Source organism: Callithrix jacchus, chromosome 11, assembly GCF_049354715.1.
Source record: "Callithrix jacchus isolate 240 chromosome 11, calJac240_pri, whole genome shotgun sequence".
Taxonomy (NCBI): domain Eukaryota; kingdom Metazoa; phylum Chordata; class Mammalia; order Primates; family Cebidae; genus Callithrix; species Callithrix jacchus.
In genome coordinates, this window is record NC_133512.1 from 111,634,697 (window position 1) to 111,654,206 (window position 19,510).

The window sequence follows — 19,510 nt, forward strand, 5'->3', positions numbered from 1 at the left end:
CTGCACCAGGCCCCAAGAGCTTTTACATAAATTTTTTTTTTTTAATTTTTAAGGGAGAAAGAGAAAAATCATCTCTGAAATGGTTCTGAGGAAACTGAAAGGAGGATGATGAAGACAGTGTTTATTACTGGCCTGCCCCGAGTAACTCAGCTGGCTTCCATCTGGAGTTTCTTCCTACTTCAGGGCTCTTCAGGCTCCAACTCTGAGCTGGAGTCGGGGCCCCCATCAAAGGCAGAGGCCATGCTGCCCTTGGCATTGCTGTAGAGGATGCTGTCTTAGGAGGGACAGTTAACTTGCAGCTGGGCACTTGACCTCCCCTTTGGTGCATGGACTTGCTTCTTCAGAAGACCATTCTGATGCTGAGGTCATCAGTATCTCACTGGCGTGTGGTTTTCCCTTTGCATATGCTGGATGTACTCTGTGGCTTTGTGTAGGATTTGGGCCCAGGATGCCTTCTTTCCTTAGAGTGATGGGGCTGAGTCGCACAAACTGAAAGCTGTCTTTGATGTGGTCCCTATTATTTCATTCCAGTGCATTATGATAGGCTCGTTTGTCAGCTGCAGATTGAAATCTCGGTTGTTTCTTGTCACTCTCCACCTCGACGTCATCATAATCACTCATTTCCTAGAGCCCAGGGAGCAGCCGCAGCAGCAGCCCGGGGAGGAGGCAGGGCAGAGGGGTCTGAGGAAGTCACTGACAAGAATCAGAATCCCCTGCCTACACACACACACTCACTCGCTCTTAATCACACAAAACACGAGCAAGAACCACCTCCTCACTCCCAAACTCTCAGTTCCAAATTTAGCTATATGTCTTGCTTGTTAAGAAGCCTTCATACTTCAGAGGTTTATAAAATGCTTTGATTTCATGCCCAGGCTCTTTGCTAATTATTTCTAAGTTCATGCCTGTGCTCCAGAAGATGGAGATGATCACATACCTGACCAGCGGAGCACTACGCACTATGACTACATTTTGGATCCAGTTATTTATTCTTTCACATCCAGGACTTCTGTTTACTAACAGAATAATGTTTATAACTGGTGGGCAGGAAATTAATTACAAAATATAACACTGACAAAGCCTTTATATTTCTTTTTATTTTTTTAAACCTGACAGCATAACTTCCTCTAAGACAAAGCTGTTTTAAAATGATGCTTGAAGGCCAGGTGCAATGGCTCACACCTGTAATCCCAGCACTCTGGGAGGCTGAGGCGGCCAGATCACTTGAGATCAGGAATTCGAGATCAGCCTGGCTAACATAGTGAAACCCCATCTCTACTAAAAATACATTAGCTGGGCATGGTAGTAAATAAATGCCTGTAATCCCAGCTATAGGGAGGCTGAGGCAGGAGAGTCACTTGAGCCCGGGAGGCGGAGGTTGCAGTAAGCCAAGATCATGCTACTGCACTCCAGCCTGGGCAACACAGTGAGACCCTGTCTCCAAAAAAAAAAACAAAAAAAAACTATAATACTACAGAATAACTATCAATTCTATTCTATAGTATTATAGTGTTTATTCTGTTACTACATGAAAGTGAATACTTTCTCCTCTCAGCAGTCTTGCCTATGTGTTAGGCAGAAATAATTGCTGGCTGGCAAGGGAAATTTGCAGTTTCAGATGATGTAGTTACTTAAACGTGAAAACAACTGGGTAAGAAATAGAGTGGTGATTATGTAAATGTTTTGTCCTAGGGATAACCATCCTATTAATTACATGAGAAATATTGGCAGATAATTAATTAAAGAAATTTCACATTCATTTCTAAGGAATACATGCAAATGATTATTGAGTCAGCTCTCCATATCCCCAGGTTCAACATCTGCAGATTTAACCAACCACAGATCACAATTTTCGGGGGGAGAAAAACCCAATATAACAGTAAAAAATAATACAAATTTTAAAACATAGTATAACAACTATTTATATAGAATTTACATTGTATTAGGTATTATAAATAATCTAGAAATGACTTAAAGTAGGATGTATCTATATTATATGCAAATACTATGCCATTTTATATGAGGAACATGCATACAAAACACAGGTTTTGGTATCTCTGGGAGCGCTGGAACCAGTCCTCCCCAGATACCAAGGGACAACTGTATTGTCAACTTACATGCAGAAAAGAAAAAAAAAAAAAGTTTAATAATTTTAGGAAAGAACTTGACTTTTTCAGACATTTCTATAATACATTTTCACAATATTGAGTACACTATAAGAGCATGGCTAAAGTTTAGTAACCATGAATATTATAATAGTGTAATGTAGGTACAAAGAGTGAAAAAAATAGAATTTTCAGGCTATGCCTTTAATTTGGCATTCAGAATAATATCTCTAGGTGAAAACCACCACAGTTGGTTTATTTGTTAGAATCCTGATAATGCTGATTATTTTCTAGATAAAAGATCAAAAGATTAACCATACATTTGTTTTGTTTTTTGTTAAAAAGTATTTATTTTTCACTAGTAAGGATGGAACAGGCAAAGAAATTTACAGAAAAGATGTCCATATACAAAGAAAGAAATAGCAAAATATTTTTGGTCATAATTTACAAAGAAACTAACCTATAAAAAGGAGACAGTTCTCCCCAGTTCATCTCTTTCATAGAAGAGCATAAGCACGGGCTCTCAGTTCCTTGATATTCTCAATAGGCCACGGATACGTCTGACAAGAGCCTGTATGAAACTATATCGAGATCGAACTTTTGAATATAATCCTTCAATGTCCAGAAGTTTCTTTTGTAGTGATTCTCCAAAAGCGTTGACTGCATCAGCCTGAAGCTAGAGGTGACATTAAAGACATTTCATTGTTAAAATTGTTGTCTCAAATATTTATTTTATTCTATGTCTTCCAATTTAAAACCTTAGAATTTTTGTAATGTGGTCTTTTTAATATAAAATACTTTTGAATTTTTGTAACATGTTACTAAATTAACTAAATGTTCATATTTTCTACCTTAGAATATTCTGGTATAATTATCATGTTTTTCCTGCTTTCCTTTCTTGTATAAATTTAAAGATGTGCTTTAAATAGCAATGAATGTTGATGCTGATACTGATATACTAACATATGCACAAAAACATTTCCTAAAGGGCCATACAAGAAGTCAGTAAGTGGAAGGGAGGGAAGGAAGGAGGGATTAAGGATGTGGGGAAGGAAGGGGGGTGAGGTGGGAAAGAAGTTTTACTTTTGATTTCATTTTGCAATTTAAAAAACCCACTTGCATGCTTTTGTTTTCAAAAAATATTAATGTGGGGACAAACCTGGTATATGCTTTAGAATTCATATATATTTTAGAATGCATATGTAATTTCAGATGGATCTTTCTGATGTTATACTGAAAGACTGAAATTAAGTACAAAATTAGATGAGTCTGCCTGTTTTCAGTTTTGCATTAAAATCACAGCACAAGGATAAATTATTAATGCTGCATTTTGTTTTCTAGCTTTTTCACAGGCCAGTCTAAATGAAATAGTAACAGTTATTACTTCAACATATATTTATTTTTGCTGTCCTAGCTACTCAGGAGGGAGGCAGAAGAATAAGCCTGCAGTGAACAGCAGTCACACCACTGCATGCCAGCCTCGGCAAGAGTGAGACCTTGTCTCTTAGACAAGACAAACAAACAAACAAAAAAAACTTCTGGATAGTCTTCTTTGGCTAATTTTGCACATGGTCTCAATTAACACTAGTTCCCCTAAACAAGCCTAGCCACAAAACAAATTCCTTTCATAAAGTCACTAAAGGGCAAATGTAGTCTGGACTAGGATGGGACCATGGTATCCATGACATCTAGCTAGGTGTGCTTTGGAGGTTGTTGTAACTGCACCTTTCATTCCCAACCTTTCTTCAAGAAAAATAGCAAAAAAGAGGGATTAGGGAGGAGCAGAGGCTTTACCAAATCATGGCTAAGGACATGCGGATGGCTAGGAGAAGAAGATCTAGCTGTAATTCATTTTCCCTAACATCACACACCCTGATACCTGCTTCGTTAGGAGCGTGACTTTGCTATTAGTTTAATATGAGGTTTTCATTTTAATTGTTTTTGGAATGCTCCTCATTCATTCCAACACTACTGAGCAACAGGTTAGTAAGAGCACAGTGCTGTGCATTATGGTCTACTACAGCGGGATTTGTATTGGCTGCTCTCAATCTCACTAAATTAAATTATTTTCTGAAAAATAAGTGCTGAATGATACTTTGTACCACAAAGCTAATCAAAAGACAGAAGGAGTTTCCAGATGATAATGCCTACCAATTACAAAACACCTGCCATGTTCTAGGTACAATATAAGCAGCTTCACATACATGAAACCTCACTTAATTCTGACAAAACCCTTTGAGATTCAATCATCTCTCGTATTTCTTAGATGAAATAACGGAGGCTCAGAAGTCAAGTTGTTCAAAGTCAAATAGCTGTCAAAATGGTCAAGCTAGAGTTCAAACCAGGTCTCTATAAGCAACCCTGAAAATTATAAAATTATAATCTTATTAACATACCCTTTTACTTAAATTCACTCATTCATTCATTCATTTATTGGAGACAAAGTCTTGCTTCATTCTTTCATTCATTTATTGGAGATAAGGTCTTGCTCTGTTGCACAGGCTGCAGTGCAGTGGTGCAATCATATAGATCACTGCAGTCTCCATCTCCCAGGCTCAGGTGATTCTCCCACCTAAGCCTCTCAGGTAGTGGTAGCTAGGACTACAGGTGCATACCACCACACTATGCAATTTTTTTTTTTTTTTTTTTTAAGAAATGAGGTCTCACTCTGTTGCCCAGGCTGGTCTCAAACCCCTAAGCTCAAAATCCTCCATCTCAGCCTCCCAAAATGCTGGGATTATCAGAAGTCAACACACCCAGCCCTTTTACTTTAATAGAGAGAAATAAAAGAATATGAGAATAGAACCTTACCTGGTCTAAATCATGTTGGCTCACTATAGCCAGCCCACTTCTAAAATCTAGATTGGTTTCTGAGCCAAAGGAATCTAGAAATAAAAAACAGAGTCATACCAGCCGTGCAAGTACACATCTCCCACACAGTAGAGGAACCTGATGACAATGAACAGTAACAAAAGCACCATGAAAAACATGGCTCAAGATTAGGAACTCAATTTTCAACGTTTAGCAAATGAAAGCCCCTAGGAAACATTTCACTGGTCCAGAACAGGGTTCTCAGCTTTTCTCTATTTCTTTCCACCTAAGGGAACCAATACACGCCCCATCAGTCACAGAGGCCCACTCCAGCAATTAGAATCAGCATCATGGCAGACCGACTCCATTTTTCTAGAGCTGGGTCAGCCCCTAACTGCATCAAGAAACCGAGGAACAGCTGATGAGCAGGCTCTAGAATACTCTTAGGCTCAGCTCAGTGTCCTGTGAACAGAAATTAAAATGCAAGAAATAACTTTGTCTAGTGACTAGCTCTTGATTCACCCAATTCACTCTAATCTGGAAACAAACATAAATAAAAATGTTACTAGCTTTTCAAAGCACTAATAGATATTTATGGTTCATTAATTTTTAGCAGAAAGTTTACCTTGAAGTCTTCTGCTTTTAAACAAGGTTCTCGAGGCAAATAAGGAATCTTGAGAATCCGTGGGCATGCAATGTAACAAGTAGTACTCCAGATGGCGCCAAAGAATGAATAGGCAGGTCTCTATGATAACTACACCAGAGCTCAGATTAAAGGAACATAATCTCATCAAATACTTTTTACAAACCAGTTTCTGAGGAGGAGAAAAAAGGAGACTGCACTTATTTAATGAGGTACCCACAGCCTCAGTCTAACAGACAGGATCTCACTGAAGTCTCAAAAGGAAGCGGCAAGGTGTGCTGAGAGGAAGGAGGTGGGGACCATGGGGTGCTATGCCAGCAGTCTCACGTCCTTACCTTCTCCCCTGACAGAAAGTGCCTGTTGTATATTATCAGTATTACCAGCTATTCTAAAATATAAGCAAAAACTGTGATTTGGAAATACATTAGGCATTTACTGGGAAAAATTGATTGTATCTTCTTCCACCAGGTTTTAGTGCCCAAATAATGTGAGAATAAGTGAACAGTTCCTACATTTCAAGGTCACCATTCAAGTGCATGATTTCCTAAAGGATACAAGAACAAAGGGAAAGCAGTTTAGCTCGATTGTTGATCACCTTCACCAGGCGCCGTCTTGCTAGAACATATTTCTGGGCAGTGGAGATTTTATCAACACCAGCAGGCATCACAGACTGACACAACTAGAAGAAACAAATGTGGTATTAGAGTGACATCAACTGGAACACAAATTTTAATGGAAAACTACTATCAGCAGGTCACCGTGGTAAATGCTATGAAAAACACTCAAATTCAAACATCCTTGCAGATAAGTTTATATCTAAGAAGCTGGCAATTTTAAAAAATGAGAGCCGAGAAGCAAATTCACAAATGAACGTTTATCCGCTGCCTTTTGAAAAAGTCTCCCTGAAACACATTTGCAATCTGCTGATGCAACCCTGAATTTCCTATCACATTAAAATAAAGCAAGACAAAATGACAGGGTTTTCAAGCAGTAGCTATAACAATCCCATGGAGCCAGTTGTCAGGTATCTTCTGCAAAAAATGTAAGGTAGACTCCTAGAGCGTAACTAAAATATGATCATCAACCAAAGCTCCCAGCACCACTTCTCAACGTGGCACACACAGAGCACAGTGGTTCCAGCTAACGTTCCAACGCTGGGTTCCACGGAAGGCATACTGAAGTGAGGCTGATGAAATGCCACACACTTCACGATGACGATGCAATTCCTCTTACAAGTACAAGCATCACTGATAAGCTGCACATTAGAGGAAGGACTGCCAGGAGTCCTAAACCCACAAAATTTCAGGAGTTACCTAAACCCAGCCATTGACTCTTGCCTGACCCTGTTCCTGCCAGCTACATGCTGGGGAAGTTATGCAAGTCTTCTGTGCCTCAGTTTCCTTACATGAAAAATAAGAATAGAAACAGTATCCACCCATGTGTTCAGGTAGAACATGTAGTTCAGGGCCTGGCATGTTGTAAACACTCAATAAATGCCCCCTGAGATTACCAAAAAAGTGGCAAGAGGAAGTAGGAATGGACTAAAGTTTTTATAGAAAGCTTGGTGCAAACCAGGAATGACAAAATGGCTCAATATCCAGGCTGCCACAGGACAGCAGGAAGCTTCGGCACTGCCTCAGGAACTGGCCAAGAGATGCCTTACATTCAGTTGTGCCAAATGGAAAAGGCGGCAAGCTACGTAGTAGCAATCCGGGTAATTCAGCATCTTTAGCTATTAATACAGTAAGCACAGGGAACAATTCTGGGTCACTGAGGGAAGGCAGTCAAGTCTCATATGCTATCCCATGTGTTTGAAAAATTCGCTAAACAGACATTGAAGATGCTGAAGGCACAGAAACATTTACCTAAGTGCTATATTTTTTAAAAATCTGCAACAGAAGCCTTTCTCAGCACAGATTTTAGAATATAAATGACCCAAAACTCTTCATTCAAAGCCCAGCTGCCTTTCTATTTTCTTTAACAGGTGCTACACTTCACTCTTTTTCAGTCAAGAATTTCTATGCCTGTTTTTCAGTCAAGAATTTCTATGCCTGTTTTTCAGTCAAGAATTTCTAAGCATATAAGGCTGCTACTATGACAAAAGAGCTTTCTTCAAATCACACAGAAGAATCATTCCATTTCCTTTAGTCACACTGTATACAGTCTTTCCTCAGTCTGAGACCACTACCCTGGCCCTAGTAACAGCAATGATTTCTCAGGTCCCCACAGCTCATAATAAGATTCGTACCTCTTTTATCTCGTCTGGGGGAAGCTGCTCTACATTCTGTAGCTTGCTGACACTCTGTCGATGACTGTCATAATAGCTGAAGAAATCATTAGCACTCTGTTTCAGCAGGTAGACAATAATGCCTAAACCGGGCAGGCGCCAGTATGGAACCACTGGAGCTTGGGTATCTAGTAGAGGTGATGACATAAAACAATGTTCCTTTATAAGCATTTCATATGAATTTCAAATGACCTGTTTTAAAACAAGGGATGCCCCAGAATTTAAGGACATGTAAACTATCATTAAAACCAATCCAAGATTACTTTTAAATACCATTGATAGTTTAAAGAACAAATTGTTAGAAGCCACTGTACTCAGGTACACACATAAAGCTAGAGATCCCATGAGAATAAAGAAATCTGATGCACACTAACAGAGCCTACCTTTTATTAGGCAAAGATTTCTTTGAGAATTCTATCAAAGTATCAACCTTACACACACACACACACACACACACACACACACACACACTCACCGCTCCAAATAAACAAACAATATACACAATTTTGGGGTTTCTTAATACCAAGTGAATAAGTCCTGCCTTGCCTGATGGCTCTAGCTGTATAGATTCATTTCTGGTCTGCACCTTTCTGGTTACTAAATTGCCAGCTCAAAGTCATTCTTTCAAAGAGACAAAAATACTGAAATATTCAAAAAATATAAACGGATTTCAACTTTAACAAGTTACCACAACAACTACATTAGAGTAGTAAAACAAAATGATCTGCCTTTTCCCTGGCTACTGGCTAATGAAGGCACAAAGGAACAGTGGGATGTCATAAAAGCTGTTTGCAGAGGGTAAACTAGAGAGCAATAACAATATTATCCTAGGCCAGGCACGGGAGCTCACACCTGTAATCACAACACTTTGGAAGGCTGAGAATGGCTTGAGGCCAGGAGTTCAAGACCAGCCTGGGCAACAGAGACACCATCTCTACAGAAAAGAAAAAAATCATCCCAGAGATAGTTTGTGTAGGGCAATTGGAGCAATTTCCTCTAGTGACTAAGGGATTTCTTGGAAACACTGTGGCTTATATATATATATACATATATATATATATATATATATACATATATATATATATATATATACACACACATACATACATACATACATACATACATACATACATATTGGAAAAGGAGTCTCATTCTGTCATCCAGGCTGGAGTGCAGTGGCACAATCTTGGCTCACTGCCTCTTGGCTCTGCCTCTTAGATCCAAGAGATTCTTCTGCCTCAGCCTCCCAAGTAGCTGGAATTACAGGCACAAGCCACCATACCGGGCTCATTTTTGTGTTTTTAGTAGAGACGGGGTTTCACCATGTTGGCCAGGCTGGTCTTGAACTCTGACCTCAGGTGATCCACCCGCCTGAGCCTCCCAAAGTGTTGGGATTACAGGCGTAAGCCACTGCACCTGGCCCAACACTATGGCAATTTCAAGTTCAACTTGGAGATAATCTTTGTTTAATGACCCAAACTGCCATGCTTTTCCTTTACTATCAACTCCCTTAACTTTGCTCTAAAGTCAGACTCATAGATCTCTTCCTTTCCTTCCTCCCTTCTCCCTTCCTTCCTTCTTTTCCTTCTTTTCCTGCCTTCCCTTTCTCCCTCCCTTCCTCCCTCCCTCCCTTCCTCCCTCCCTCCCTTCCTTCCTCCCTCCCTCCCTTCCTTCCTCCCTCCCTCCCTTTCTCCCTCCCTCCCTTCCTCCTTCCTTCCTCCCTCCCTCCCTTTCTTTTTCTTTTGAGACAGGATCTCACTTTGTCACCCAGGCTATAGTGACACAAACAGGGATCACTACAGCCCCAACCTCCAGGGCTCAGGTGATCCTCCCAACTCGGCCTCCCAAGTGGCTAGGATTACAGGTGAACACCAAAACGCCCAGGTAACTTTTTCTATTTTCTGTAGAAATGGGGGTTCGCCAAGTTGCCCAGGCTGGTCTCTACCTTCTGGGCTCAAGCAATGCACCTGCCTTGGCTTCCCAAAGTGCTGGGATTACAGGTGTGAGCCACTGCACCCGGCCAATTCCACAGATCTTTATATAGAGGGAAAGAGACAGAAGAGTCCCTTGTGTGTGGATGCTGCCACCAACTAGGACATCCTAGACAAATTTAGTTTGCCAGGTATTCTCTTCTGGTCTACAGCAAAAACATGACAGTCTTCACAATACATTGTTGTAGAGAGCCTTCTCCTAGTGAAATTAGGTATCCTGCTCCCCAGATAACATTTGTGTGATCTCTACCCTGGTAGGAAGATATCCACAAAATAAGATATCCACAAGGAGGATGAGTGAATGTTTGGAGGATTCCAAAGCATTTCAGGAGTTCTCACCGTACTAACTTGCCCAAGTCTAGAAAATATTTGCACATTCAGAGGCTATCAGGCTTGCATAAAATGGCCAGGCGCAGTGGCTCACACCTGTAATCCCAGCACTTTGGGAGGCCAAGGCAGGTGAATCACTTGAGGTCAGGCATTTGAAACCAGTCTGACCAAAAAGGCGAAACTCCATCTGTACTAAAAATACAAAAGTTAGCCGGAAATGGTGGTGCATGCCTGTGGTCTCAGCTTCTCAGGAGGCTGAGGCATAAGAATTGCTTGAGCCCAGGAGGTGGAGGTTGCAATGAGCCAAGATCGTGCCACTGCACTCAGCCTGAGGGACAAGAATAAGACTCTGTCTCAAAAATAAAAATAAAATAGTTGCATAAAACAAGGATGACCTGTGAAAAATTAGACTACCGGAACAGATTCTGCAGGACAGACTATGAGGTCTAGGACATATAAGTGCTATAAAAGAGTCCCTGCATCATAAGTAATAATAAATATACTACATGATGGTAACAATAATGAAAATAATCGCTCACATTATGTAGTATTAAGTGCCAGGTGCTGTTCTAAAGCAGTTTATATATTTTAACACATTTAATCCTTAGAGTTAATTCTTCAGAGGAGAGCTTATCTTGCTTCCATTTTACAGACAAGAAAACTAAGGCACAAAGAGAGTGTTTAACTTTCCCAAAATCACCAGTAAGTTATTTGGAGAACTGGGACTCAAATCCAGGCGGTTTGTCATTAGTCTATGCTCTCAACACTGGGTTAAACTGCTTCTCTATAATTAATTATCCTCAAACCCACCACATACCTACCTACTCAAATGTCTAGAATTGGAAGAGAAAAATACAGTTGTTGACCCTAAAAAGAGTCTAAGAAGAAAATGGAAAAATAACAATTTATAAGACTCCATGAGTTTGCCTTCAAGTATTAAAGATCAAAGAATAACAGGATATGTAAAAGATGAGCTCAAAATGAGAAGCAACTAAATAAAATTTTAATAATTACCAATGATACATTATTAGCACATGATTAATATTAAAGAATACAAAATTATGTTTTTGTTTGAAAATCTTATGTTTAGGTTAAATTTGTGTTACAAGGTTAGTTTCAAGGGGGAAGAAAGGAGCCCTTGTGAGACAGAGTTAAACAGATTGATGTTCATTTTCAAACTGCCAGATGGAAAGGGGATAAATCAGGTTCTAAGTTACTGCTGGGTGACAGGTCTTTGGATAGGATTCCCAATCATTCTATGCCCTTCCAAAGTGAAGATGACCTCTCTTTTTTTTCACACTGGTTGAGCCACTTGGACTAGAAGGATAACTTTCCCCTCATCCCAGTGAGGACATGCAGATATTGGAATCCTCCCACGGTGGCCCCTTTTCACTCTATCTTGCTGGCAGCAAACATTTTTGTTGTTGTTCTTAGAAACATGGTCTCACTCTGTCACCCAGGCTGGAGTGCAAGTGGCATGATCTTGGCTCACTGCAGCCTTGAACTTCTGGGCTCAAGTGATCCTCCCGCCACAGTCTCCTGGGTAGCTGGGAGTACAGGCTCAGTCATCATGCCTGGCTCAAACTTTTGGAATACAGGAGAAAACAGGAACTATGTAGAATTAACTTGTTTAAGCCAAAGAAACTGTTTTACATGTCCAGTCTAATTTAACTATTTTATTCCATAAAATAGAACTACAAATCTTTGTAGCTACTTCCCCAGCTTCTTTAGGACATCCTGTCACCTAAATAAGACTACTCCCTTTGAATCACTAAAATATCTTTAAATAAAGGTATTTTATTAGCTATTAAGAACTTAGTTGGGATAGGACAAATTTGATAGGACGAACTAAGATCCTACCAGTCAATACTCTTCTCCCCGTTCCATGGTGTAAAACTAAAAGGCCTAGACCTAAAACAAACAGAAGCAGGTATTGGTAGGAGAGGCAGCACTTTTGTGACAGAAATCAGAATAGTAGATGCCTGGGCCAGAGGCGAAGGAAACCACTATCAAGAACTTAGTTGGGATAGGACAAATTTGATAGGACGAACTAAGATCCTACCAGTCAATACTCTTCTCCCCGTTCCATGGTGTAAAACTAAAAGGCCTAGACCTAAAACAAACAGAAGCAGGTATTGGTAGGAGAGGCAGCACTTTTGTGACAGAAATCAGAATAGTAGATGCCTGGGCCAGAGGCGAAGGAAACAATCAAACGCAAGAAGAAATCTTTAAGAAACAGGGACTTGTTCTGCACTTTGGTTGTGGTGATGGCTACCCAACTTTATATAATTACCAAAAGGTATTCAAACTGTACACCTAAAATGGGTAAATTCTGTTATATATAAATTACCACAACAACGAATTTACTACTACTAGTTAGGACATTTTATAATAGAGTTTGTCCAACAGAGTTCTTAGCATAATTTATATAGGATAAGGTTGCATGTTGTTAAACTAATATATTTTTCTTTTACTGTAAGATCTGGGATACATGTGCAGAACGTGCAGGTTTGTTACACAGGTGTATGTGCGCCATGGTGGTTTGCTGCACCTATCAACCCATCATCTAGGTTTTAAGCCCCACATGCATTAGGTATTTGTCCTAATGCTCTTCCCTTTGCACCTATCCCCTGACAGGCTCTGGTGTGTGATGCTCCCCTCCTTGTGTTCATGTGTTCTCATTGTTATGAGTGAGAACATGCAGTATTTGGTTTTCTGTTCCTGTGTTAGTTTCCTGAAAATGATGGCTTCCAGATACATCCATGTCCCTGCAAAGGACATGAACTCATTCTTTTTTATGGCTGCATTGTTCCACAGTGTATATGTGCCACCAATCTACCACTGATGAGCATTTGGATTGGTTCCAAGTCTTTGCTATTGTAAACGGCTGCAATAAACATACGTGTGCATGTGTCTTTATGGTAGAATGATTTACAATCCTTTGGGTTAAACTAATTTTTTTTTTTTTTTTTGAGACGAAGTCTCACTCTGTAGCCCGGGCTGGAGTGCAATGGCATGATGTCAGCTCAGCACAACCTCCACCTCCCGGGGTTCAAGCAAATTTCTCCTGCTTCAGCCTCCGGAGTAGCTGGGATTATAGGTGTGCACCACTACACCTAGCTAATCTTTTGTATCTTTAGTAGAGAAGGGGTTTCACCATGTTAGCCAGGCTGGTCTTGAACTCCTGACCTCAGGTAATCCCCCTGCCTCAGCCTCCCAAAGTGCTAGGATTACAGGCATGAGCCACCGTGCCTAGCCACTAATATCCTTTTCATAATGTCATTTTGTACTATTATTCTACTAAACACTGTTTTTGTGATTAGGTAATTTTCAGGGAAAATTAGATCTTGAAGAAGATGAAAATTAGAAAACATTTTTCTCACAGATCTCAAACAAAGACTTCTTAAAATCACCAACAGTCAATTCCATCATCCCAACCAAGGTACTAATGGGCTTTGTCTTCTGAGTGTTCCACAGGCTAACATCTTTATCCATTATCCTGCCCCATATTAAAACACTCCCTACTTAGTAATCAGAGAATCACAGGGTAAGTAGGCCTAATCGGTATCTAAATCGTATTTTGTTATGTTATAGAAATTTGGAGCTATAATAAAAAACCCAGGTTAGACACTGAATTCAGCTTAAAAACTTGTTTAAAATGTTTCCCATTAATGACACTTAAAGAAAATACTGCATCTTACTGGGGCCAAGCTGGAGAGCTATGTTATAACCATAGCAACTCAGTGCCTTCAATACAGAATGAAAGAACTAATCTCACCTTGCCTTGGTCCATCTCTATTAACTGTTTCTGAAAGGCTAGGAGTGAAGAGACACACAGCATGCTGGAAGGTAGGGGAACTCTGTAACATGAGTGACTGGCAATATTCCATTACATTGGCACAAATCTATAATCAAAAAACAGCAGTAACAAAAATATTAGTCCCCAAAATGCTCTAGTAACATGAAAATCGAGATTTGAAGGAGAACAAGGTTATAAATCAATTTGTAAAATTACTCACATCTGTTATTTTTATCAATATTTTCCAAAAACATAAAAACCTTACAAAAATCACAGGATTCTTGCCCCTCTTACCTGCTGCATCGCCAGTTCGATCTCATCTTTCTTGCTTACTTTATCTCCCTCCACATTATCATCTTGAAATTTAAACTGACGCAGTCTGTCAGAGCCACCGAAGCGACTTAGTAGTCCTAAGCACTGGCGCTAAGAAAGAGAAAGATATCTTATTGATATCTAGTTAAATGTATTTAAAATTTGTAACCCCTCTTTCTTGAGGGATAGAAAAAAGAAAAACTCAGTGGAGAATGGTATCATTCTTTAAAGCATCTAATATCTTACGCAAAACTGAGCCAACTAAAAGAAGCATTATTAAAATTCAACTTTTTGCAAAGGTATTTGATTGGTAGCTAACAGATGAAAAGAATACCTTTTTTTTTTAGCAGTAAATCCCAATATTATCTGTTTGCCAAATAGCTTCCTGCATCATATCAAAGTATGTATTAGATCTTTGGAAGATACTCATTAAATGAAACACAAGTTTATAAACAAAGAGAAGCAAAATAAGAGGGCAATTGCAAGATGGTTTATAACAAACACGTCTGTGGTAATTTTGTCTACCAAGGCACAAATTTAATAGCTGTTACTCCCGTGGTTATCCCAGGGACTTTGTAAAGGGGTTACAAACACACAGACCGCCGTGGAAGATAAATGCAAACGTCCCCAGCTTCAAATGTTAATTCTTCTCACCTGAGAATACAATATTTCCCATGGTTCTCAAAGAGAAAGGACATGCTTTTCAATATTGGGAACACATCTAGAGGTAAGCTTTTTCAATATTGGGAGTAGATCTAGCAGTTAGCTAATGGCTTTGAAATTAGAGACATGGGTTCCAATAACAGGTACAACTTTTTGCTCAGTGACTCGGAATAAGTTACTTAATTTCTCAAGCCTATGTGTTCACATTTCTAAAGTGATAATAACAATCCTTATCTTATACGGTGTCGGGATTCCCTGAGACCTGGTATTAGATTTAAAGTGCTTAGCACAATGATCTGCATATAAAATATGTATTTTAAAAGTTGGTAATACCATATACAGATTTAGATATATATAGAGAGAGAGATACACATATATAATATTAAAATGTCTTATTATTTTATTTATTTTTGAGACAGTCTCTCACTCTGGTGCCCAGGCTTAAGTGCAATGGTATGATCTCAGCTCACTGCAACCTCTGCCTTCTGGGTTCAAACAATTCTCGTACCTCAGCCCCGCTAAGTACCTGGGACTACAGGCACACACCACCATGCACAGCTAATTTTTGTATTTTTAGTAGAGATGATGTTTAGCCATGTTGCCCAGGCTGGTCTCAAACTCCTGGCCTCAAGCAATCCACCCACCTCGGCCTCCCAAAATGCTGGGATTACAGGAGTGAGCCATCCCACCGGGCCTCAGTAAGTCTGGATAAGGCAAAACATATTGATGAGACTATAATATAAACTTATTTTGCCAAAATAGTTGTATCTATTTTTAACATTTATAAATGTGTGTTTGTCACTTCTTAACAGATAATATAGATGCACTCAATCATTTCTGTAGAACACCTTATGAATGATCCATCAGAAATGTGTCTTCCTCCATTCCAGTGAAAGATGACTTAAAAAACCCAAAGTATCTGGGTTTTGTTGGTGAGAGTACAATCTTTTCTGCAGAGCTGTTTGACAATTATGATGTCAAAATGTGTGTATTATGTGTATACCCTCGGCCCCAGTCATACCATGTGTTCCGTAATCTAGAGTAAAATATGTACACAAAGATGCTAACAGTAGCATTTTTCTTTTTAAATCTTGAAAAATAGTTCATGAAAAAATGACTAGTTAAGAAAACTGTTATATCAAAAACAATGGGATATAAATGCTAGTACATCCTCTGCAGCCAATAAAAAGTAAAGATGTGGCCGGCTGCAATGGCTCATGCCTGTATACCAGCACTCTGGGAGGCCAAGGTAGGCAGATTACGAGGTCAGGAAATCGAGACCATCCTGGACAATAGCGTGAAAACCTGTCTCTACCAAAAATACTAAAAGTAGCTGGGCATGGTGGTGTGTGCCTCTAGTTGCAGCTCCTCGGGAGGCTGAGGCAGGAGAATTGCTTGAACCTGAGAGGCAGAGGTTGCAGTGAGCCCAGATCATGCCACTGCACTCCAGTCTGGTGACAGAGCAAGACTCCGTCTCAAAAAAAAAAAAAGTAAAGATGCTCAGATCAAAGCAGGCCAACAAGCTCCCAGAAAGACTGATAAAATATCTAATTGACAAAGTAATACGTTAGAACATAATGAGAGGCGATTACGGAGCCTGTGAAGAGTTTGGGGATAAATTAGTAATAAGTACATAAAAACCGAGCAAATAAAAAAGAAAACTGTAGGGAAAAGTTTGTTCCTGGCTTATTCACAAATGACATTTACACAGTCATAATAATGTAGCACTAAATATTAATGTAACCAAAATTATGATATCATTCCATTGAGTTTCAGGGGGTGTTATGGGAAATGTATACATTGTATGACAGAAGAAAAGAAGTAAAAACATTTAAATTCTCATCTCTGCCCATCACCCAAAAATGGAAAGTCAATACATGATTACTAAAATTAGAAAATCAAGAAGCAACAATATAAGCATATTATTTAGAAATACCAAAGAATCAACCAAAACAGTTGAAAGGGGTTTTTCAAATCTAGGGAGGACAATGGGGAGGATGTTGTATTTTGTCACATGTCTTATACCTCCTATTTAATGAAATAAGAATAAGTTACCTGGAATCTTCCAATATGTCCCTGTAGCTCCATTAGAGACCCTTCATTTACATCAACATCAAGTTCACTTAATATCCCTATAAAATAAATGTAGAATGCTTTAAAATATAGTATTATAATAAAAAACATTAAAAACTAGGAAGAAGGTTCTAGTATTTTATATTCTTCATATACATGAACAGATATTCTTGCCATAGAAGTGTTGGGAACTATGATTTTATGAAGACTGTAAGTGCCTTTTATATATTAATAACAGCATCAGCATATGTGCATTCATATGCAATCTGTAGAGTGAATTCACTCTGTAGAGTGAATTGATTTTAAAAGGCATTTTTAGTTTTCCAGAAAAATCTTTTTTTTTTTTTTTTGAGACGGAGTTTCGCTCTTGTTACCCAGGCTGGAGTGCAATGGCGTGATCTCGGCTCACCGCAATCTCCGCCTCCTGGGCTCAGGCAATTCTCCTGCCTCAGCCTCCTGAGTAGCTGGGATTACAGGCACGCGCCACCATGCCCAGCTAATTTTTTGTATTTTTAGTAGAGATGGGGTTTCACTATGTTGACCAGGATGGTCTCAATCTCTCGACCTCGTGATCCACCCGCCTCGGCCTCCCAAAGTGCTGGGATTACAGGCGTAAGCCACCACGCCCGGCCAAATCTCATTTTTTTATAACAGTAAAAGTAATTTTCTAAGTTACTTTCCCATAAAGGAGTTTTAGAATATAAAACATTAAGAATAAAATGCATTTCTTTTTAACACCTCCAAATAGATATCATTTGACTTTTCTTTTCCCCTAGGCAAAGCACAATTTACAAAGAAAACAAAAACATTTCTATTCAACTTCTCAGTTTGGACCCATTACAAAATTCCTAAATCGAAATGACTCACCTCTAACAGTGCCGTAGCCTCTCTTGATTTTTCTTTCTTTATTTTTTTGAGACAGAGTCCCACTCTGTTGCCCAGACAGAAGTGCAATGACATGATCTTGGCTCAGTGAAACCTCCATCTCCTGGGCTCAAGCGATTCTCCTGCCTCAGCCTCCTGAGCTGGGGTTACAAGCGTGTGCCACCATGCCTGGCTAATTTTGGAATTTTTAGTAGAAATGGGGTTTCACTATGGTAGCCAGGCTGGTCTTGAACTCCTGACCTTGTGATCCACCCTCCTAGGCCTCCCAAAGTACTGGCATGACAGGTGTGAGCCACTGCGTTCAGCCCACCTCTCTCAATTTCTAATGAGACTGCAAGTGACCCTAACACGTCATTCTCCCCATCAGTTTGTTTCCTTGTTCCTTCACTAGTCATGCTAGGGAACACGCATCTAAACCTATCCTAGCCACTCTTAACTTTGTATATGTTTTCAGATTCCTTTAATTCATTTTGTACTCACTTCCAAGTAGATTCCATAGCACATAAAATCAAGAACCTGATCCTTCTCGCCTCAAAATGACAAGCCATCCTTTTGATTAGCTCAGTCCTCAATACAAACTGACAGAAAACCCTACGATCTGGTGCATGTATGCTCATTATACCTCGCCTGTGCCTCACGGCTTCACCAGAGCCTATGCCATCTTACCTTCAACTCCTCTGAGAGTCTGCTCCCAGAATCGCTTTCTCTTCTACCATCCTAAAATCTACCCTGCCACAGAAGAGTTTTCCTATTTGAAAATAGGCTCAAGTCTTTCTTGTACTTCAAAATAAAACAAAACAAAACCAAGCAAAAACTTGGTTAGCATCAATTTTTTCAAAGTTTTTCTTCAGTTGCTGCTTGAATTTGTAATTCTTATACCCTCCTTGCCCATCTGAACTCCCTGACACCTGGATTTTGTACCTAACACTATCATGAAGCTAAGATTTGTTCCTCTTCGCCCTCAAACTTGCTGAACTCTGCACCAAGTATTGCTGTTCCAAAGTTCACTTTCCCCTACGTGTCAACTGCTGCCGCAATTTAAAAGGACCTCCAATTCTCAGGTCCTATAAGAGCTTTCTGTTAAATGCTATCTAACTACTCTATGTATATCACTCTCGACTCCAAAATACTTTTCAGAGTATCTGTGAACCAGCTGGGCAGGCATGGTGGCTCACATCTATATTCCCAGCACGTTGGGAGGCTGAGGTGGGAGGATTGCTTGATTCCAGGAGTTTGAGACCAGCATGGTCTCAATATAACAAGACCTCATCTTTACTTAAAAAAATAAAACTTAATTAAAATATATATATATGGAGAGATACACACACACACACACACACACGTATGTATGTATGTAGGTATGTATGTATGTATCTGTGAGTCACAGAAACTAAACTGACCTGCTGATAAGATTTGTGGAGGTACAACATACATGGTGGTGGGCTAGATACAAAGTTACAAACAGAACTGCAATCTAATGGGAACATTTAAGACAAACGTGCATAGTAAATTATAGGATAATACAAGGGGGGTGCTGTGCACAACAGGGTTGATAGGAGTATAACTTGTTTAAAAGTGTTTTTAAAAAATTGGGAGGGTATTTGGCATTAT

General features: G+C 39.5%; 1 protein-coding gene, 1 long non-coding RNA gene and 1 pseudogene across 8 annotated transcripts in view; 1 reads left to right on the top strand and 2 right to left on the bottom strand.

Annotated features, from left to right (window-relative positions):
- The window catches only part of LOC144578443 (uncharacterized), a 41,929-nt gene that overhangs the window by 2,799 nt on the left and 19,620 nt on the right, over positions 1–19,510 (top strand). The gene's annotated exons all lie outside the window — the stretch shown is intronic.
- Positions 52–760, bottom strand: LOC144578442 (protein max pseudogene; annotated as a pseudogene).
- Positions 2,427–19,510, bottom strand: part of NUP205 (nucleoporin 205) — an 89,366-nt gene continuing 72,282 nt past the window's right edge. For all 6 annotated transcript variants that reach the window (XM_002807061.7, XM_017975615.4, XM_078343695.1 and 3 more), the window contains exons 36-43: positions 16,997–17,073; positions 14,261–14,389; positions 13,946–14,072; positions 7,808–7,974; positions 6,115–6,238; positions 5,542–5,670; positions 4,917–4,990; positions 2,427–2,781 (exon numbers count right to left, since the gene is read on the bottom strand). In XM_002807061.7, coding sequence (XP_002807107.3) covers positions 2,629–2,781; positions 4,917–4,990; positions 5,542–5,670; positions 6,115–6,238; positions 7,808–7,974; positions 13,946–14,072; positions 14,261–14,389; positions 16,997–17,073 — 980 coding nt within the window. In that variant the 3' untranslated portion in view covers positions 2,427–2,628. The remainder of the gene's footprint in view (positions 2,782–4,916; positions 4,991–5,541; positions 5,671–6,114; positions 6,239–7,807; positions 7,975–13,945; positions 14,073–14,260; positions 14,390–16,996; positions 17,074–19,510) is intronic.